At 41.9% G+C, this 23773-nt stretch overlaps 1 protein-coding gene across 4 annotated transcripts in view; it reads right to left on the reverse strand.

Moving 5' to 3' along the window:
• Nucleotides 1-335: 335 nt before the first annotated feature.
• Nucleotides 336-23773, reverse strand: part of MPPED2 (metallophosphoesterase domain containing 2) — a 136893-nt gene continuing 113455 nt past the window's right edge. For all 4 annotated transcript variants that reach the window (XM_069968372.1, XM_069968371.1, XM_069968373.1 and 1 more), the window contains exons 5-7: nucleotides 10099-10214; nucleotides 4386-4499; nucleotides 336-1564 (exon numbers count right to left, since the gene is read on the reverse strand). In XM_069968372.1, the coding sequence (XP_069824473.1) occupies nucleotides 1446-1564; nucleotides 4386-4499; nucleotides 10099-10214 (349 nt within the window). In that variant the 3' untranslated portion in view covers nucleotides 336-1445. The remainder of the gene's footprint in view (nucleotides 1565-4385; nucleotides 4500-10098; nucleotides 10215-23773) is intronic.

Genomic DNA, 23773 nt, shown 5'->3' on the forward strand with positions numbered 1-23773 from the left:
TTTGGTCTCAACATACTATGCTTTCGACATACAATGGTCGTCCTGGAACCAATTAATATTGTATGTTGAGGGACCACTGTACAGTTAAAAAGACAGACACTTTTCACAATTTGAGGCCTATGGCCATCCATATGATACAAAGGACTGCTTGAGCCTGATCAGGAGCTTCTTGTATTGAGTGGTTTTCCATGACTGAGCATAGCAGTCACTTGCCCCAAGATGAGAGGGAACATGGAGTAGAAACATTTAGCATAATACAACAGAAGGGGCAAGGTAAGTAATCAAATCAAAGTCATGGCCCATATTTAAAAATCTTGCAATTTTATTTGCATATAAAGGCGCTAGATATATATCACAATAAATGTAAAAGAAACAAATGGTTTTCTAAAGTCCATTAACAAAGTAGCAAAAAAAGAAAAACAGGACAAGCCCTGAAAAAGCATTTACAGAGGTCAACAAAAAAAGAGCTATTTGCGACAATATTTTTGTGCTAGCAAGATTGCATTTACACACAGTGCAAAATAAGAACAGGGGAACGTAAACGAGAAAGAGGGAGGGATTCAAGAATGCTTAAAAAAAAAGAGCAACACAGCCCTTCTCGTCAATTGTATTCATCTAATTCAATACATGCCTAAAAATGCACACCAATACTCGGAGGAAAAGGACACTTGCAGAAGTGGCCCATTCTTCATAATTTAGGTTAACTGTGTGCAACATTTTTTGAATTTTTTTTGCAGATGCCTATACCGCCAATAATAAATCCAACATTTTGTTATAACACAGAAAAAATACTTATATATATAAATCCATATTTAAAAGGAGTCTTGCATTTACATGTTTTAATGTATGGCATACAATTTCTTTACAGCTGTTTCAGCCCCATACATAATAAAGATAACAAATAATTTAATAATAAAAAAACAAAAAAAAACAAAAACAGAAGCACAAAAAGAAATGGATTAATAATAACAATAATAATTATAATAATAGATGTACTAAAAACATGAACTAAAAATGGAGATAAAAGCGATGAAAAATGCACCTTAAGGTGATAAAGCACAGTAAAAAAAAATTACAATACACACCATACAAATAATATTAAGTTGTGCAAATCCCGGTGGTTTAAAAAAAAATAGCTTATTTTTTTTTTTATTTTTTTTTAAGTTATGTAATGTACTGTATAGTTTGGTGACCCTCCTGGGATATGTACAATTTACAACAGCGTTCTGAGGACACAATAATAACCGATAAATTAAAGGTATATTTTTTTGATAAACAAAAAATATTTGATTTTTTTTTTGTACCAAAACAACAGAAGATGAGGAAAACCAACTTTAAATAGTTACGAAGACCAAGAGAGTTGTTTTATTGTTAAAATGAATAAGAAAAGAAAATGCAGTTCATCAGTTTATAGACCCAGTTTTTCTCAATGTGCAAACTGGTCTTCATGATCCTTGTGGATTGGGAAGGTCAAAAATAATAGGAGGGTTGGTTGGTTGAAAGCTGACTGTACACGTTGAAGCATTGACGTACGTTGTGTAACCATCAGTCATAATCCCGTAACCTGCAAGAAGAAGGTTATACTTGTAATATAGACAAGCGATATGGAACAACTGCACAAGCTCTAAGCCCAAATGCTATAAGCTACGGCATGAAAATAAAGTCGAGCCGTAATCCTCTTTACACAGAGTAAGGAGCTTTCATTTTCAGGTTCTTGCAAACACAACATGCAGCCTTAATAAGCAGAAAAATAATCACCAACTGTTTTCTTGTATTGAACTATTGTCAAGTCACTGAAGGTGTAATAGTCTCCTACCTAGTAATCCGACAAGTGGTGGCCCATGCTGGATAAATGCTCATAACAAAATTTACTAATATGTAAGTCACATCCACAGACCTTAAAACATAGCTATGTTGTCTTCTGTTATCACATAAGTCATTACATACGGAGAAGACCACATGGCCATCGTGAAGCATAGACCATTTAGTATCCTCTGTACTCTGTATCCACAATCTGCCCTCCCTCCTCCCCCAAACCACTTGTACCGTTGGATAACTGCTTTTAATGCAAGATCTGTCCTGGAGACTGTTCGACAGGTGATGCAGTTATTACCCTGAGGGTACAAACACACCTGCCACATCTGCAGCGAGTCCCCTCGCTGCGTATTTGCAGCGAGACTCGCTGCGGATCCCGGCCCTATACTTTCAATGCCAGACAAACTCGCAGCAGGGATGTACATCCCTGCCGCGAGTTTGTCCGCAGCCCGCCCTGTTAACCCCCCGCCGGCTGGACACTATACATTACCGGGTCCCCGCTCCTGCTTGCTTCGGGGCTCCCGGTGTCTGCACGTCCCGCTCGGCCAATCAGTGCGCTGCCCCGCCGGGCGGGACGTGCCGGGAACCGCCGAAGCAAGCAGGAGCGGGGACCTGGTAATGTATAGTGTCCAGCCGGCGGGTGGGTTAACGGGGTAGGCTGCGGACAAACTTGCAGCAGGGATGTACATCCCAGCTGTGAGTTTGTCTGGCATTGAAAGTATAGGGCCGGGATCCGCAGCGAAGGGACTCGCTGCGGATCCGGCAAGTGTGTTTGTATCCTTAAAAACAACTTTTAAACTTACAGCCCTGAATCAAATTGGCATGGCCTAGGCTTGCGATGCCTCTCCGTCCCTCCTTCCCGCCCTCTTTATCATCAGGAATGCCACTGGGCAGGATTTCTTCTAATCCTCACTTGTCTGAACACTGCACATGAGCCTTAACGATCCAGCACATGTGCAGTGCATAGACAATTGATGAATAGGAGAAAGCCTGCCTGGGGGCCTTTCTATTGATGAAGAGGGCGGGGAGGAGGGACAGAGGGGTGGTGTAGGCTTAGGGCACAGACACAGGGCTGCAATTTTAAAAGTTGTTTTATAGGACAATAACTGCATCACCTGCCAAACGGACCACAGGATAGATCTTGGATTAAAAGAAGCTATCTGAAGGTACAAGCAGTTGGGGGGGGGCAGATTGTGGGTACAGAGTCACTTTAAAGGCATCTTCTAGATTGACAGTAGCAGCTCCATAAATAAGGGTGGATGTTGTAAAAAACTATGCATTATAATTGTTTATTTGGATAGCGCACACAGATTCCGCAGCGCTTTACCTATCTGTATGTTTTTGGGTGTGGGAGGAAACCTACACAAACATAGAGAGAAAACATACAAACTCTTTGCATTAGGTAACTTATCTTCTTCACTTAGAGGTCCTGTACACCTAAAGTATACAGATGACATCAAACTGCTCTTTAGCTCTGCCCATAGCTGATGGTGCCAACATGTACAAAGGGATTTTATATTAATGTACATATTTGCTAGCTAATAATAAGGCTCTGTACACACTGGTGTTGAGTTCCAGACATCTGACAGCAAAACCACCAGGACAACATCCTTATAACTTAATGGGATCTGTCAGGAACTGGCACAGCTGTCATAGCTTCATTATGACCATATACCATTAAGCTATGGCTGATCAGAAATTTAATTATTGAACAATGAAATTGTTTTTTCCACTTTGTTGGGTTAAATTTTGAATTGTTGGGTTAAAAGAATTAGAAAGGATTCTGCTATATATTTACCCAGGTTTTTCATGTTGCCACTCCCTGGTCTACAATAGTTTACATTAAACATGTAGGGGGTTGTGCCACTTGACTAGGGAGCCCAATTGCTGCTACTTAATTGGCATTATTAGAGACAAAATACCACTACAAGAGATGACGACTGGCTACAGTGGTCAAGTATCTTAGACTTTATTGAACATGATTAGAAATGAGCAAACCTTGAGCATGCTTGGATTCATCTGAACCCAAGCGTTCTGCATTTGATTACCAGCGGTTAAAAATTACCAGCCTGAAAAATATGTATACAGTCTATGGCCTACAGCCTATAGTCTTCTGGTTTATCTTTTTGGCCAATCACTGTCTGAAAATTACACACAAAAGACTCAGTATGTGGCATGATTGGGCGAATTCAGTTGATCATTTGCAATTTTGCGTGTTTTTTTTCAAATCTGCCATATTGCTGGCACAACTGTTCATAGGACTCATAGGACTTTGATTAGCCATTAGCACTAGCTAAGAAATATCCACTAGTAGACTTGTTTGTCATTTGGAACAATATATAACATCAAAATGACCTAAACTACAAAATAATTATTGTGCAAAACGAATGAGTTCCAAAGGCCTGAAAAGCCTTCGGGAGAACCCATTTCAGCGTCCATGGCTGATTTGTAGTGGATCCTCCTTTAGAGAAGGGGTTGGGCAGATGAAATATTGACCAATTTAGCTCTGCTACATCTACAAGGAAACAAGTGAAAGCATGTATTCACATATCCATTGATGTCCAGCTTACCTTCATGGATTCCACCAAATACATGCAACTTGGGTCTAACCCTCCTTTGCACCGTGTTGAGAAGTTCTACACACCCAACCCTCTGTAACTCTTTAGGGACCCAGTCCCGGAAACCTGATGAACATAGGAGATAAAAGAAGAAGAAAAAAAAAAACATCAGTATACTTAGTATTTAATAATAAAAGGTGGTCCTTGCTTCTAGTAGTCTTTGCTGGAAACCATAATTCATGTAAAGGTTTATTACAATATCCGTAATAGAAGACTGGCCATTAAAAGCCAGCAGAATGCTTTTAAGGAGCCTTCACTTCATCTCTGTCAGAACGCTCCATTTTTGGGGTCTCTCTAAGATAATGAACATTTTCTTTTCCCACCAGTTTGATTTATAAAAGCCAGGGTGATAGAATTAACTTTATTCCTCCGAGTTCCTCTCCGTTTTTCCCGGCAGTAACCTAATTATTTAGCCGTTCCCTTATCCTCTTCTCTCATTTCAGGTTTTTTTTGCAGGCTCTTACTTAATTGCATTTTTTTTTCTCATTTAGCCAGGAAAATATTGGAAAGGGTGTTTAATATCTCTGCTTTTTCATGGACTCGATGATCCGCTGCTTTTATCCGTCCTTACAAGTCACAGGTGGACCATCGCCCTCTGCTGCAGACACCATTACTCCAAAGCCCTCAGTTATTCTGCACAATGGAGGTGCTGGGAATGGAAACAGTGCCGTAGAATGAAACATTTTCCTATATCAGTCATGTGATAAGATCTGAAAGTTATCACAGCGATGACACCGACACTCATTACTAGGCTAAAAGCTTCTAATAGTTGTTGTAATTGGCAATAGTCATTGACTGCCTGACACGGTGACAGTCTCTAGAGAGGAGAGAGGGAACATGAGAATTTACCATTTATGTTTTTCACACCTTGGTATATCTACGGTAAAAAGATATATTGAATGATAAGTCCACTACACACATGCTACAATAGTCTATAGATGATGGAGTTACTGCATTGTATAGCATCCATTTAACAGATGTTTGTGTCTGTTGGGGATGTATGCTTTGGGGTTTGATGTACAGAATAGCAGGAACCTTCACGTTTAACATCTACCATGCTTTATACTTTTTTTTTAATATGGGATTTTATGTACGACTGATGCCACTAAGTGACATCTGTCATAGGTATACACTGCAGTCTTTGATTCCTACATGTTACAAACAGTAATTAAAGCTGTCACCCCCGAAATAGAAGGAACTAATAACAGTGACATGCACTTGGTAAAGCAACGATACAGATACAATACATTTATATCCTGCATCTTTGTCTTTATTTAGCAGAAAAATGCACTTTTATGCAGTGTTATGAAGTCAAGTGGGCGTGGCCTACGGTATGCTGTGCTGTAGGCCTGCAACACCTCTGTCCTTAACATCTTGGTAACCACTAAGACAACATGGGCATTTCCAGGAACAAATCTGTACAATGTGGTCTTATCACATCATTTTACACCATAAATTGTGGTCTGCATTTGATATTGTGCTAAGATTCTAGGAACACTAGAATATACTAGTCTATAGAAGTGTTAAATGCATAGAAAATGCATCGTCAAGATCAAAAAGTACTATGAACATGGCAGCACAAAGGTTAAAATCGCAGACTTTCAGAAACTTAAACGAACGCCTAGCAATGAAGTCACTGCTAATTGATGGCTCTTAGAGTTTAAGAGCCACTTAGTTCTACAGTTAATGTAGAGAATCCATAAAACTGAACATCAATTACCACAAAAACTGCCCGAGAAGAAGGGAGAAGAAGCATTTCAGATGGAGCAGGTGAGACGCTGACATATATGTGTGTGTGTAAGACTATTCAGTACAATGTCACACATTCTTTCCTGGGCAGAAGCTTGTGACTAGACCCGGACTAGTATACGTTATATGCTGAAAACCTGTCCTGTTCACCAATAAACATTTCCTACATTTGATCTTAAGGAGTTAAAAAGACAACTTCTCCTGACAGCTTGAAACATCTAAATGGGATAAATATCTAATTCCAGGCTGAAGACTTTATTTGGGAGAGGCATAGCATGTTTGATACTGGACTAACAGTTTGATTGTACCGGAAAAGATGCTAGTCCAGCATCGAAACGCGTCTTTCATAAATAGAATCTTCTGAACCTTTAGCCTGGAAAGAGATGGATGGATGAAGATATCTTTTGTTTAGTACTGGACTGTAAATTTACAGGGCAATGACTGTCCTGGTTGTTACCAAGTGTGTTCTATAGTTCCCATTATCACACAACTACTTTAGGTGAATAAATTCCATTTGTTTCTGTCCTTAGTCTTTTTCATCTCCACTTATTTGGATGTTATTTTGCTTAGATTGACCCCCTTTGCTTTCTTCTCTCTTCCATCTCCTTTGCGGTGGGTCCAGCTTTAGGCAATGCATCTATTCTAGATAAAAGTTACCATCTCTCTCCTCATCTCTCTCTATAGGCTCTACCTAGATTAATACCACGTAATAAACTCAGCTGTGAGACGTAGTAAGGACAAGATTTCAAGATCTAAATGTTTTACCTTTCTCATTCATTGAAATTTGACAAATTTTCAAATGGTAAAAACTGAATTACTAAACGATTCTTAAAAGTTTTTATCATACAATGAATAAAGGGGCTGTCCATGCAGCAACAGACCCATCAGCTGTTACCTGTAGACGAACACAGCAGAAAGGGGGAGATTTATCAAAGGGTGTAAAATTTAGACTGGTGCAAACTGTATATTGAGATTGGCTGGCATAAAACAACTCAACTCAGACAAAAAAAAAAACCCAACAAAATCAACTCAGCTGTATTATACAAACTAGAGTCTGTTGTGTCTGTGATGTGGAGGGGGGGAGGTTCTTCGACAAAACCCAATTCTGTCATACATCTATTATATAGATGTGAACTCTTGCTTTACAGGTACAACTTCATTTTAATTCAATTTGTGCTAAAACAACCAAAGGTGTTCTTTTAATCATATATAAAACCACAAACCGCCATTAACCCTTTCCCTACCTTGGCACATCGCTCCACATGTGAAATGTGCAAGTATCCAACATGAAATTCTATAGAAAGATAGAACAGGGGTTTTGCATAAATGTAGCCTGTCCTTGTCCACTCTTATTAACCCATTCCTTGTTGATATGAGACACCCAATCTTAGACTGGTTGAAAAGAGGTTAAGAAAATTCAGCAATGTGGTTTGTCGCAGCCCCGCAATTTACACAGCAGGGCTTCTTCAATAAAAGGTAATTAAGAGAGATTGTGCTTTTAAAGCCCCACAAGAAAAACTTGTTACACTACATTGCTTTATGCAGATTTTTTTAAAGATAGAAATGGAATCTGGCAATAAAAGCAGCCTCTACATTATAGGGGGCCCAGGAGGAAGACAAAACACAGTGCCGCAATGGTGCAAGATCCGGGCACCACAGTGACACATAGCAGGATTATTAACATGTGTATACAGCATATCTGAGTGCTCTATATTACCATGGAGATCAGGCTCCTAGAGCCAAATCCAGCTTCCCACTCGTCTGACGTGAGCTCACATGTGGGTCTGTGTCATCTATATGATGACTGGCGCCAGTGGCTGCTCCCAGGCTTTGGCTAAAGCTCCGAACATTTGGATCTCAGTGTGAAGTAAGCGCTGCAATCTGTCCTGTTTACCTTTTATTGTTCCCCAGATTCAGCCATTAAAACCTTACTGATATGTATCCTAGTCATACAATAATGGCATACACAAACTCTAAAAATTACACTGAAAAATAAAAGCATTGTTAAAATAAAATTACAATATTCTGGACCATGTGGTTCACCCTAACTGTGAGGTTGACGTTCAACAACGACAGCCATGTCTCCCCATCTTCCAATATACAAACATTTGGCATTGTCAAATGTTCATGTGTTCTTAATGGAGACAGGAGAGGTAAGCCGCTGCTAGACAGCTCTGGTGGCGGTTATCTCTTTGGAAACAAAAGGGTCATGTGGCTAAAATCTAATATGCCCACATCAATCAATGTTTTGTTCCAGTATTTGGTGTAAACTTTTGGAATGGTACTGGATCATGGATTGTATTTTGGGTGATTTTTATTCCTCATATTTGACATTATTGGGTGGATAGACAGTGGGGGAAATATATGGTGCTGTTCTCTGTCTGCTACATACATTTTCTAACCATACCTTGCATTAAATTGTATTAATGTAGGTGGACTCCTTTTTAGTAATCTTAGCGCTAATCTTGACAGCTCTGCTTTTGTCTTGTGGTAAATATGCTAGCCTTAGTAAATGTAGTTCAATGATTTGATATGTATAGGGATGAAAGATGGAATTTGATTGGTTACTAGGGGCAACTGAGCCAGTTTCACTTTACATCATGTTTGATAAATCTCCCCCATGGTGCCCATATGGGGCCGTACTTTACATCTTTATGCAGACTCATGCTCCATCAGACATTGCACCCTATGGCAGCACTTTGAGTGCTGATGGTTCCAAAGTTTAGATCTGCAGGAACTCTGTATAGCCTCTGTGCGCACAGTGCCATCATGTGTTCCTCATTCCATTGGAAACGCCCCCTAATGGGTGTTTCCTTTTTGTACCTGAGCCTATTTAAGTAACCCTCCTGCTATCCTATGTTGTGCACTTTGTTTTATCTGATGAAGAGGGCGTATGTCTTCGAAACGCGTCATGTTTGTGCTATACTAAGTATATTTTTTTACTATATTAAATTCATTTATTCAAGCTTTTGGCCACTTCAATGTGTGGACAGCGCTGACCTAGAGTACCTTATTTTCTTCTCATTTTATTCACTTGTTCTCTCCACGGACCCCAGTCCCTAGAGGTAGTAGTCCCCTATACAGTGGACTGTCACCAAACAAGACCCTGGATTCGGATTTGTACCCTGTTGAGGGGTGATATGCACAAAGCCCAAGTGGCATCCAGGTGAGCACCTTCTCACATAATCCTTATCCTTGGTGTATTGAGGTATCACACGAGGTGCCGATGCCCGCTTTTTTCTTCTTTTTCTCTCCCTTATCATGTGTACGAGCACCTAGCATAATGTACTTTCTTTCTGACTAAATTCTAGCAATGTCCGCATACCCATTTGCACTGGCAAAATTTCGCTCTGAAGTACAAATACATATGCTCTATACCACAATAATACAGTCTGTGAGCTTTACAAATACACATGCTCTATACCACAATAATACAGTCCATGAGCTTCACAATTTCCAGCCCTGCCTTACTGGTACCCCACAAAGGATGACACATGAATGCAGGGTGCAGCATACGGGCGGCAGATGGAGCTAGCGCCAGACTTAAAAAAAAGCTCTTAGATTTCAGCCCATCCACTAAACCCATAAAACCTTAGAATTGGGAGCTGTTACCTGTCAGATAAATACAGTTAATAAAACAAATGACCGAGCTGGAAGAGCTGCAGAACTGCTGTGGATATCCATTTAATTCTCCCCAGCTCCAGTAAATCAGAAAATTTAATTTAAACAACACCTAGGAACTCTCCAGATCTGCTGGGTTTAATTATCATGCCGGGCTCCTGTAAAGGCATCAATTTTTTTTTTATTCATTGCTTTGTGTGCAGAGAGAAAGCTGTGCCCGGGATTGGAAGATTCATGCTGCTTACATTAAAGGCCGTTCCTGTGTGTGTAAGGTGACAGCGTGTCTTTAACTTACCGAGGGGAGGTCCATGAGTCATTAGAATGTCGATGCCCTCTGGGATAAGGTTCCACTTGTCAAGTAAAGACTGGCCTCTAGGAAGATTAAATCCCCATCCATTAAACCATGGTGTCCTGTTGGAAAGAAGGGTCTTTTATCAGTAATAGGTTGCACATCGATGATTTGTCGCTGTAACATAAAGATTCTCATTGTGTTTAGTTCTAGAAGCTGAATATACAAAATCGATGTTACTATTAAAAGTAAAATGAGATGCTCCTATATAGTGCACCTATACACAATATGTTGCTGCAACATTTTATATATATACATATATACACACACACAATTATAGGATTACATAAAGTATGGCAGCGGGATTCAAATGCTGTGCACAAAAAATTACTGACAAGTTCTAGTATGAACCGTAACTGCGGCACTGATCGTTCCATTGAAGTCGATGGGAGTTTCTGTAATTTTAGCGGATCTTTAATTTTTGCCAACAAAATGTACATCTTCTATGTACTGCTCCTTAAAGCATGGAGCACTACCTATGCACACTCACATATTACCTTCACCCTTTTTGCTCATCCACAAAAAATATGGATTAAGGATGCAATACGGATGCATTACAGATGATATTTTGCAGATGAGTGCAGACATCATATACAGTCCTGAAAAAACTACTGAACCTGTGAGTGTAGCCTTAGGGTATGTTCACACGTAATGAGCTCGCAGCAGATTTCCCACTGTATATATCCGCTGCGAGAATGCAGGGCTATAGACTCTAATGGTAACGAGTATTGCAGTGCATTTGTTGTGATATACAGAGCATGAAATCCGCTGCGAACTTGTTGCATGTGAAGATACCCTTACTGTAAGTTTGCTCATCTCTACTAAGGAGTTATTTGATAATTTACAGTTATAGTCTATTACTATTTGAGGGTAAATTCACATTCTGCAAGGTCGCAGTGTTCTGCAGAACCTTACAGGGATACTATGGCCATTTACAGTTTGATAAATTGCTGTCCTTGCATAGAACATAATAGTCATTCTATTCTAACCTAACCACGCTCCCCCAGGGTCTTCCTGTAATGTCTTTGGGTTCCCCACCGGATACTCCCACTGCTACTTCTAAGACTGACTTGTCTCGGTAGTGACAGGCCGCTCAACCAATCACTGACTGAAACATGACAGCAATGCAGCCAGTGATTGGCTGAGCAGGTTGTCACTACTAAGACAAGTCCATCTTCAATGTTGCAGCAGGAACATTCAGCAGGAGATCCAAAGATGCCACAGGGGCCCGGGGGAAAATGTTAGGTAAGAATATGCTCTTTATTAAGTTCTATGTAAGGGTGTCAATATATTAAAAAAATAAAAATGGCTGGAGTACCCCTTCAATCCTATATTGTGACCAGGTCCTGATGTCATGCCAAAAGGTCGGCAAGTCTGACCATGGGGGGACATTTTGGGAACCCAACTCAGTCACCTTTCTCTAAACACATTAAATGAGCTGCTGATGGACAGGCTGGGATGATGCAGATTAAAAAAAAAAGTTTGCAGACAGGCTAGTGGTATGTCAGAGCAAAGCATGGAGATTTGTCACGGCTGCTTAAACCCTGGTGCAGTGGGTAATCTGACAAGGGAGGAAGAATGTGTGAGGACAATTCCTTGACTCATCTTTAATATGCATGGCTGAGAAAGTTTTCAAGAGCTGCCTCATTCCGTCATGGGCTGCAGAGCAAAAGGAAAGGCACAAAGCTATACAACCAATCTGTATCACATCAAGAAAACAGCCAATGCAATTTTACAAATAAACAGTTTCAACACAATATAAATATAACTTGCTCAGAGTTGAAGAACACAAACAATTATTTATATGCAGATGATTGCCCTCTGGGTGAGGTATCACCTTGCAGTACGTGAGGTTGCATAGTGGTGAGCACTGCTTTCTTGTGTTACTGGTTATTAGCTTGAATCTAACAATGGGCCCCTATGGTTTTCATGGGTTTTGATTTCCCACATTATATTATTGAGTCCCAGTAAGCTGTGTGGCTTGTTATTCTAGGGAAGGGAATGGATACATCAAAAATAGTTTTGTCTGTGACAGACTTCTCACAGAGTACGTTTCAAAAGCAAGTTCAATAGTTGCACTGAACAAGCCATGATTATAGGGGTTATCCACCTAAGAGCTAAATAATGAAATGCTAGCTGGTCCTACCAAGTCCTCCTGGGTATTTGAGCCATCTCCTGTCTTTCTAGCTGCTGCTATTCCTGAGTTACAAGTTTTTCTAAAAGCCGATCTATATCCAAGATGGCGCCAACCAGGAAACTACATTTCCCGTCATGCACCTCCTTGATTGCTCCGTTAGCTTTCTTTCCTGGCCACTGCGGTCATTACTATTGCACAGTAATCACAGGACTGTTTTCTTTCTCTGATTTTGCATCACCTCATCCCAGTATGTATTGCATACTAGCTGACGCACGCATGGTGTAGCTATGTACTGCATAAACGGCATCTGTTTAACAGGGGTAAGGGTGTAGTGTATGTTTAGTTATCTGCTTACTGACTGTGAATGAAAACATTCTAGTTCTATCCAGACTATAAGAACATCCATAATACTTACAATATACATAGCTGTGACAAAAAGACAGGTACATATGCCTACATTCACTGACAGCAAGCAGTGATTTAAGATGATTTAAGATGTCTAGAGCTGGTAAATATAAGAAGAAAAAAACACGGAAAGGGTGCAAGATACGTTATACATGTATATTAGACATAGGGTGGTATTGGGAAGTGTTCATACCTATACTCAACACAGCACAAGTAAAGTTATTTAAAGCATTACTGTCACTTTAAAAAAAACTTTTGACATGTACCATAGACAGGGACTTAGCTAGGATTCATGGGGCCTCATAGCACTAAGCTGTACAGGCAGGGCCGTATTTGCCATTAGGCACCCGTGGTCCGGTGCCTAGGGCGGCGCCCTGCGGGGGGTGTTCACCGGGGCCGGGGGGGGGGGGGGGGGGGGTTTGTAATGATCACCGGGGCCGGGGGGGTTGTAGTGATCGCAGGGGACCGGGGCCGACGTGAGCTTCCGGCACATACAACCTGACAAGAACCGGAACTCACAGCTGCAGCCCCGCGATGCTTGAACTTCTCTCCTGCTCGGCGATGACGTCACCGAGCAGGGAAGAAGTCTGGAACCGCGGGGCTGCAGCTGTGAGCTTCCGGCTCCTGTTAGGTTGTATGTGCCGGAAGCTCACGCCGGCCCCGGCCCCCTGCGATCACTACACCCCCCCCCGACCCCGGTGATCATTACAACCCCCCCCCCCCCCCCGGCCCCGGTGAACACCCCCCCCCCCCGGCGATCAGTACAACCCAACCAGACCCAGACCTGCATTGGGGGGGACCAGCCTGCCCCTGCTCCCCCTGCCCTCCGGCCGCTCCGTCTCTATCCCCCCCCAGCCTCTCCCCCTGCAACCTCAGCTGCCCCCCAGCCTCTCCCCCTGCCCCCCAGCGTCTCCCCTGCCCCCCAGCTTCTCCCTTGCCCCCCCTACTGCCCCCCTTGACCCCCAGCTTCTCCCCTCTGCCCCCCAGCTTCTCCTCCTGCCCCCTACTTTCACTGCAACCCCCAGCCTCTCCCCTGCCCCCCTGCTGCTCCCCCTGACCCCCAGCCTCTCCCCTGACCCCCAGCTGCTCCCCCTGCCCCCAGCTTCTCCCCTGTCACTCCAGCTGCCTCCCCTGTCCCCGCCAGCTGCCTCCCCTGTCACCCCCAGCTGCCTCCCCAGTCACCCCCAGCTGCCTCCCTTCCCCAGTCACTCCCAGCTGCCCACCTGCAGACAAGTTGTGGTCGGAGAAGTCTTCATGATGGCTGCGCCAGATGGAGAAGAAAGCAAAAAGTGAGCGACGGCAATCGGAGAAGACGTCAGCTGTGAGTCATTAGTAACTGCACTGTAATCACTTCTATAGTGTGCAGAGCCTGGATACCATTGGGGTCTAAATGGGTACTGACACAGTCCTGTGGTCACTACAGTACACTAGCGCAAACTTTTAAACTAGGACTTAACTACAACAGATGCAGGTACTACAACTCCCAGCTTATCCTGAGGGCTGCAGACTGCCAGTACATGCTGGGAGTTGTAGTGCCTGCAGCTGTTGTAGTTGGGTCCTAGTTGAATTGTACACTGGAGGCTTTGTGGCATATAAGAATATATAGATCTGTGGGGGCTCAGTGCAGGGAAGTGACCCCAGAACAGCACTAATAGGGGATAGGGGGAGAGGTTTTTGTTCTATCCCCTATTAGGGATGTTCTGGGGTCACTTCCCTGCACTGAGCCCCCACAGATCTATGAATTCTGATCTCCCACAAAGCATCCAGTGTTTAATGCACCTAGGACCCAACTACAACTCCCAGCATGTGCTGACAGTCTGCAGCCCTCAGGATATGCTGGGAGTTGTAGTACAATCCTCTGATAACTGCCGCTGTAGACAGATGTACTGCTGGACCTTCAGGGCTGATAGTTGTCACCCACAGATTGCAGCCATCAGAAGACTCTGAACACAGTGGTTTATTAAAGGGTTGTCCTCTCAGAGACTACAACTCCCAGCATACCCTGAGAGCTGTATAAATGGAGGGATTTGTCACAGATACAGATGAATCCAGGAGAGGAGCGGGTCAGCATGTCGTGTCTCACTGGTTCTTTATTGGTGGGCCCCAAGGATCAAATCCCCAAACTAAGACGTCTCCAGCCTCCTTCCTTCCTCCATCACGTCTGTTTGATGAGAAGAGCGGGCATCAAGCAGAGCGGCACACAAGTGCCAGGGTATATACCATGCATGTAAGCTGCCAGTGCCGGGGGGGGGGCGCCTCAGCATTCAAAGTGCCTAGGGCAGCATGAACTCTAAATACAGGCCTGTGTACAGGCCTTCTGCAGTATTTAACTGTGAGCGTTCATGATGAAGGCTAAATGCTGCGGCATCTCTCTCTTGTGGCTGGAGGTAGCATTAAACATCCAGCCACAAGATGCCAGTCCGGGCCTGCAGGCCCCTTAGTGCAAAGGCCCTATAGCAGTGGCATGGTCTGCCTTTATGATAGCTACGCTACTGCACATAGACATGTCAAAAGTTTTGGCTGGTTGGAGTCTGGTTGGTCAGACCCCTAACAACATTTGATAGAGCTAGGACAATGCTTGACAAAGATCTCATTGAGAAGATTGAAACGTTGCATGTTGGGTGAATAAATCAAACCACTTTTATTCACTAAAATTGGAGTGCCGCCTTTTCCTATGTTTTGCTAGATTGCCGTCGGGACCTGGGTCTGGGACCGTGAGGCTGTGCACCCTACCTGAGCCTTGAGCCGCACAGTGCCGTTCTGCAAACAATTGTTTTGGATGTAGATTCTATAGTAGGTGTATGGAGTCCGTCTCTTGCAGTAAGTGGGATAGAGCACCGAGACAGGGAGTTAAACGCACAGCCACATGCTTTTCTTGGTTCTAACAATTTGTTTGATCCAAACCAATCAAAACTTTTGACACCTTTGTTTGACTTGTGAAAAGTTTTTTAAAGTGACAGTAACACTTTCAAATTGTATTCTAAAGTAACCAGGAAATGCAAGTACTCCATACAAGATGCATGCCAACATGTCAGGGAAACTAAGCACAAGCCTACTTTAACCATAAAATGCCCTTATTTTAGCCCTCCATCCCATCTTTTTAATAAAGCACCAACTGTACAGCAGCTTGAAAGCTTATAGTAAAAGGGGTTTCTGTGTTGCATAATCCCTACTTATCAGAAGTGTTACTTGATCGCAATGCTTTCCCCTGGTAGGACCCCTAGTAATGAGCTGCAATGTGTGTGGAGACCTGGCAGTGGAATTTCAGTCTCCCTGCAGCGCCCCTACTGGGGAAATTAGGTGTTACACAGTGTCCAAACAAATCAATGGGTTGTCACTGTAATACAAGACAGATGTAAACCATCTTCTTTTTAGATAAGAGATGAAAATCCTGAACAGAATAACTCAGAATTCCCAAATGTGGTATGTGATAATCAGCTGACAGCTCCTTTATGGAAACACAGAAACATATGGAAAATCTTATTGAATATTTTATATATATTATTTATTAGTGCCTTTAATATTTGATATACATATTTATTTATTTAGTAGTATATAATTACATTTTAATTTCCCTTTTCATATAAGACCATTTATTCCTCTGATGCAAACTATATAGGCGCCATATACACAATGATATTCCTTAAAGCGACTCTTTACCCACAATCTGCTCCCCCCCCCCCCCCAACTTCTTGTACCTTCGGATAGCTGCTTTTAATCCAAGATCTGTCCTGGGGTCCGTTCGGCAGGTAATGCAGTTATTGTCCTAAAAAACAACTTTTAAACTTGCAGCCTAGAGTTTAATTAGCGTGGCCTAGAGTACCCATGCCCTAGGCCTGCACCGCCTCTCCGCCCCTCCTCCCCATTATGAACACCCCAGGGAAGGATTTTTCTTATTCGTCACCTGTCTGAACACTGCACAGGTGCCTTAACGTCCAGCAAATGTGCAGTGTTTCAACAGGTGATGAATAGCAGAAATTTTTCTAGAGGCATTCCTAATGATGAAGAAGGTGGGGAGGAGGGACAGAGAGGTGTTGCAATCTTAGGGCACAGACACCCTAGGCCACGCCAATTTGACACAGGGCTGTTTAAAGGTTGTTTTTTTAGGACAATCACTGCATCACCTGCCGAACGGACCCCAGGACAGATCTTGGATTGAAAGCAACTATCCGAAGGTACAAGTGGTTGGGGGGGGGGGGGGTCAAATTGTGGTACAGAGTCGCTTTAAGTGCAGCTATAATACAGGCTGTTGACATATTGGGTGCCAGGGCAAGATGGAGGTTGTAGTTTTTTAATAGCTCTAGGGCAACAGGTTAGGACTCCTGCTTTATATGAACATGTCTGACCCTTCTTTCCCTCAAAATCATCTGTTAGAGGAGAGTAGGGGGAACGCTATACACTTCAGACTGTTGCCTGAACCCGGTAAACTTTAGTCAAAGATATTTGGGGACCCTTAGGAGACTGTACAGGGATTTGAAGTCATGCCCTGCCCATTCTCACCTTGAACCAGGGATAACACAATTTCTTTGTTCCTGTAAGTTACAATTATGTTGCCATCCATTGTTATATTTCATCAGACCAAGCAGAATTGCGTATGTAAAATAACTTTGTTTTCTGTATAATTTTGTATGTATCAGCAAAGTAGCTAAATTATAACACTGTCGTTCAGGTATCACAAAAGCTGTCAACATCATCCTCGATCCCCCCAAATACCTCGGACAGCTCAATCTCACGGCAGTCTCATCATTAGAGAAAGAAGCCTAGATGCCATGTGGATGTCATTCTCAATGTTCTAAGAGTAAAGACACGTGGCCATCTTCTTTTACCGCCACTAAATGTCTCTTCATAGATCAGAAAGATCACTCGTCCCACCGGGACCTGCCTGACAAATCATGTCAGATTGCCCCGACTTACACAAAAATATTTCTCATTCCTTGTTTCAGAGGTGACCATGAGAGGTCAATGTGGTGTCTCTTCTGAATATCTGCTAAGGGATAATATAGAATTACTGCATTTAGAGAAAATACAGCAGGAGAGGAATTGTATATCCAAAAGATCTTTTATATACATGGAATGTATAGCACTAATAGCTTCTAAGTCAGGGGTGGTTTCCTACAGTATGTTGTGAATTTCAGTATATACTTTCACTACGTAATTAAAGCTGTTGGAAGCCATACAGGAATGTATACAGCCAATCAAAAAATATCAGAATGCTGTGGGGACTATTGTGCTTGAGGAAGCAGTTACCATCCTTTATGTGCCATGGACTTGTATAGTATGAATGTAGTTATGGGACTGACAAGAAATGGTAGATGTTAGAAGGCCATAATTCAGCCACATGTATAAATGAGGGTGTTTGGTGGATTGTGGGTGGTTTGTTAGCACCGTCTATCTTTATATACATATACACACACAATATATATATATATATATATATATATATATATATATATATATATACAGGAAAATAGTGACATTTACACATTCAGTAGTTTTTCAGGAACGTATATCATGTGTGCCAACATCTGCAAACTTCATCCGCAATCTGCCAAAAATGTATCTGTAATGCATCCACGTTGCAACTTGGATCCATATTTTTTTGTGGATCAGCAAAAAATGGGAAAGTGATAGTTAAATAAGTGGGAATCAGTTCAAATGATTACTCATCTGTATTTTTTACAGATTTGTGGACGAATTACGACATTGACGTGTTGGACATTCTGTTATGGTCCATACTAGTGCTTGTAAGTAATTTTTGCGAATCAGAAATAAGCAGACAGTGTGAACAGCCCAATTGAAACAATGGGCCCTAAAATTTTCCATAATTGCGAATATGCAATAACGGACAGAACTACACAACATGTAAATGTAGCCTTAGGCTACATTCACACAGTAAGTAGTTTTTCAGGACTGTATATGATGTGCGCATTTATCCGCAATCTTCGTCGGCAATCTGCACAAAAATTGTTGATAATGCACCTGAGGACCTGGGGAGCTGGAGGCAATACACATTTTGTAGTTCTTTTATTTTTCACCTCCTGTCAATGGTGTGGCACACAAAAGTATTATTGGTGCTAATACCATGTTAGTGAGCTATATATCTTGGGTTGATAGTTTTACTTTAAAAACTATTTTCTGATAATGGAATAACCCTTTAAGTTATGTCGCTAGGATATAACCACCAGATCATTATGGGTCCAAGCAATGGGATCCAATCCCCAGAATAGGGACATGTTGGGGCCCACAAAACATTTCCGAGTTCAGCCTGGAACCAGGCCTACTAGCTTCATAAATTCCTCCTAATGTGTATTTGATAACCACAGAACTTCATAAGCAATGGCACATATGTTTAAGTACATCATGATACCATGACAAGCCCAACTCTGTTACATCTGTATATCATTTTGGGTTACAAAAAATTCTAAATTGCAAAGATTTTGTATATTTCTCAAATATAGAATTACATGCTTTGTACACAATGAAGCCGTAACTGAAATCTGGCCTTGCTGTAGGATTTCAGGATGTGATCTGATTAGGTTTACATTTATAATATAGACCATGTTTCATTTACAGTGTGTTAGTTACTCTAAAATAGTCAAAATGGTAAAAAGGAATACCTTCTTTGGCAGACAGCTTTAAGAAATTTATGGCCATTAAGGAGCTGTTACCAAGGACAACACCTGTCCATACATTCTGTGTGGCTGTGTTCCCACATTTATGTTTTTGCTGCATTTCTTTGCTTACATAATTATAGTTCTTAAAAAGCCCTATATTGCAATCCTATATTTTTATTAAAGTTCTTGAAAAAGCACTATATTCTATATTGTAATTTTCTGCAATTAATACAACCCAACTACCTTGTGCTCTGTTTAAACTGCATTTCAAAGCCCTCAACGGTGACAGGTGTGCTAAGTATTTTTGGTTTCGATCAGATTTTTACTTTTAAATTTACGTTTAAAAAACAAAAATTCTCTATAGAAATTAATGACAGAATGTTCGGGAATTCAAATATCACACACAATAACACTAACCAGCCAATGGCCTCCAGTGCTTCAGCGCCGTACGTGGGAACTGGGCCACAGTTTAAAAAAAGGACCGCAGCACCAGTTTCTCCGTGCCAACGCGAATCTATTCATGTGCAGAACTTGTTTGTACTGATGGTACATTCGCTTTAAAGGGTTAAAATTTCTCTCTTTTAAATCACTCCGTATTTTCTCCTGGAAATGCACATATAGTTAGAATCTTTATTGTTTATCTGGACAGGGACATGGCCTAGTGCAGACCATAATTGCGGCACAGACACACCAATAGAAGTCCCTGGGATCTGTATTTTTGCATCTGCATTAGCACACAGAAACCATGGGGATATAAATTTGTCTGTACTTGGGGATCTGCATTTACAGACATATTTTGCGGACATGTGAATCAGGCCCTAGGGCATATGGTTGGCATAGAGTGCAACACCCCCACTCTTGCTTTTAGGCTGTGCCTGGTATCACAGCTCAGCAGTATTAAAGTAAATAGGGCAGGGCAACAATACTAAACATTTACCATAAAAGCAGTTCTTTTCTCTCCGAAACTACTTTTCTTTTCTTTAATAAGCTGGGTCAGATTTTGCAGCACAGTCCATTTCATTTGCATGGGGGATGTGCTGCAATACCAGTCACAGCCTGTGGACAAGAATGGCACTGTTTCAGAGGAAAAAGGCTGTTTTTTCTTTATTCTGCTATTTTCCGCATTCATATGCTATTTGAAATAAAAAGTAACAGGATAAGTGGGAGCTATCTTTTTATGTTTTTTTAATATAATATAATTTAGTATATTTTATAGGACCTCCTTAAATTGATGAGGAACCTGCATAATGCATTTTGCTTGTGTATATTATCACTGTTCTATAATATTACTTCATACTGAAGGTGACAACATTTAATCAATAACGACTCTCTAAAAATGACACAGAAGGCCGTGCGGTGCGGAAATCATTGTCCTATACTGTATAATTGTCAGTAACTGCGGCCATCTCATCCCATTATATAGGCTTATTGGATTCAAATGGGTAAAAGACTGCATGTAAAGGAACAGCTTGCCTCCTGCCTGATATCCATTGAAAGGAGAGGCAGTAAACATTTATTGCTGGCTGTAAAATTCATTATCACCTTTTCTAAAGAGCCATTTCTATTCAGGACCTCTCCTGTATGCTGAACATGGAGGTGCAGTAAAACAATGCAATCTTCCAGCCTCTCATGACACCAGCAAACTGCGCAGAGACTACACAATGACTCCAAAGCATCGCTCCCTGCACAGCTGCTTGTTAGTATGTATGGCGCAAACGGTAGTGCGAGACGAAAGAGAAAAAAATCGCCTGCATCAGGATGAACAAGATAAGGGGCATTGGCCTCTTGTTCTTTCATTAGCCTAAGATATATGTCAGAAAAAGACGAGACAGCAAAGCCACAAAGCTTAGCTATTCCCTTTGATTTTAAGAAAGATAATTAAAAATGGTAAAAAAAAATACAAAAAAAAAAAAAACTTGAAATATATATACAGAAATTATATCGAATTTGAGAAAAATATAAAATCTTATAATGTTTTCTCATTGCAGTTAATAATGGGCAAAAATTAGGAAACATGCAGTAAAAAATGGCTTGTATAGAGGGAGAGAGGTAGTAATTTAATTATTTTACTGTTGTAAAAGCACAACACAATGAACTGCTATACTCCTATGGCGTAGTGATGGTGTGGCCGTCTGCTGGCTGGGTTGTAGAGTTGCAATGATCACTTTAAGAGATAACTGTGATGTCCAGTGTTTAAAGCAACATTGTTACCCCCCCCCTTACTCTATGAGCCGTTCTCCGCACCATCCACAAGCTTTTGGTCCTTTTACACGGAATGATTTATTATTCGAATTTGCACAATAACGATTTCGAACGATAATCGTACGTGTAAACGCAGCGAACAATCAAACGACAAGCGAGAAATCGTTCATTTTGATCTTTCAACATGTTCTCAAGTTATCGTTCGTCGTTCGCAAAAAATTTACAGATCGTTCCGTGTAAACATTCTTTCAATGATTTCACCTATGTGTGAAATAGGCTTAAGCGATCGTAAAACGATCGCATATCGATTTTTCCGTACGATGTATCGTTCCGTCTAATCGCTCCGTGTAAACATTCTTTTAATGATTTCACCTATGTGTGAGATAGGCTTAGGCAATCGTAAAACGATCATATCGATTTTTCCGTACGATGTATCGTTCCGTCTAAACGCTGATCGTTATAAAAAAAACATTGTTCATTCAAAATCGTTAATCGTGCGATTGGGCGAATTATCGCTCCATGTAAAAGTACCATTAGATGCTGCACATTTGATATATATACTTGTATAAAACTTGTGACCTGGAGTGAACAGGCCAACTGCTGTGAAGCCCCACCTACATGAAACTGTGAACCAATGAAATGAAACAAGAGTAAGGGGGGAGGTACTCCGGCGGGGGGGGGGCATTTTTTTCCTGACACCGGGAAGGAGGTGGCTGAGGGAAACAACGCCCACTCACCTCCCCGGCTCCAGCGGCGGGTCCCGCATCGCGGCGCTCCGGTCCCCGGCCGCTTCCTGGTGTTTGACACGGGCCCAAGGCGATACGTCTCAGGTCCGCTCAGCCAGTCAGTGACAGAGGCGGGATCTGAGCAGACTTGAAACCTCGTCACGTCACGTCTCGGGCCCACATCAGACACCAGGAAGCGGCCGGGGACCGGAGCGCCACGATGCGAGACCTGCGGCTGGAACTGGGGAGGTGAGTGGACGTTGTTTCCCTTCAACCACCTACTCTCCGGTGTCAGGAAAAAAATGCCCCCCCCCGCCGGACTACCACTTTAATCTCTTAGTTGTTGTGATCATTGGACAGCACAGTACTTAAAGAGGAACTATCAGCAGGTTAGACGAATCTGTAGCACTGGGGACCCTGAGCAGGAAGGTATGTGTTCTATCTTCCTCCTTGGCGTCGGTCTAGCCCTGTAGTCGCAGTAAATGCTGCTATGGTGCACTGTTAGGAGCACTGCCGCATCATCTGGCTCACTCCTTCTAGTGATCATCAATGTCCCGCCAGACCAATTTTTTAGCAAGGGGTGGGAGGTGGGGGAGGATAAAAGACTAACATACTTTTACTTCCTCCGCTCCAACGCTGATGGGTGAATATCTCCACTCCTATCCCTTGGTCCCCGGGCGCTGGGACAGGTGAATACGACTTCTTTTTTATGTTTCCCCCCAGCCTAAAATAATTTGGATAATAATGGATAGAAATAACACTTGACTGCAGGACCATACTACACACAGAGTTATGCTCAGTTCTGCAAAGGATCTATATACAGAAAAAAGGGGAATATTTAAAAACTAACTACATCAAGTTGTTCTGAGCTGTGTGCACACAGTATTTGGGGCCCTATTATGAGCCTACAATGAAAAAAAAATGGTGGAAAAGAGACCCATCAGAAAAACACCAAAGTCTAAGAGGAAGCATAGCCTAATTTCAGTGTATTGAACCAATAACAAATACTGCAAGTCTTCAAAATTGACATTTGTACCAAAGATTGTAACAGTTACTTCTCAAGACATAATATTTTAGGTGCTGAACATAAAGGACTCAGTTATAGTACATTAAAATCCTGTATGCAAGAAACCAGGTGGACAGAGGTGTCAGGTCAGTTTAGTCACGAGCACTAGAAAGACTTCCATATGGTCGCAGGCCATGACAAAACCTTTGTTGGCTGAACATATAATAGAAGCAGCTTCTTCCTTTTACTACTCACTCCACTCCTCTACTATTATACAGGCCCATGCACTCTGTAATAATAGGAGCATATTGGCTAATCCCTCTGTTGCGTCCCCTCACCACAGGGGGTGACAGCCAGGGGAAACCGCTGCATTCATCAGCCTTGTATTATCTGATAGGGCCTGTTTTATTCATAGCATGCAGCGTGCAGATTATAAAACACCATTATTGCACACAATTAATAAAATTATGCAGAGTATCACAATTCAGTACAGCATGAGATTTCTCTTTTTTTCCTCAATAAGTGAGGATGA

Source organism: Dendropsophus ebraccatus, chromosome 4 (genome assembly GCF_027789765.1).
Source record: "Dendropsophus ebraccatus isolate aDenEbr1 chromosome 4, aDenEbr1.pat, whole genome shotgun sequence".
Lineage (NCBI taxonomy): Eukaryota > Metazoa > Chordata > Amphibia > Anura > Hylidae > Dendropsophus > Dendropsophus ebraccatus.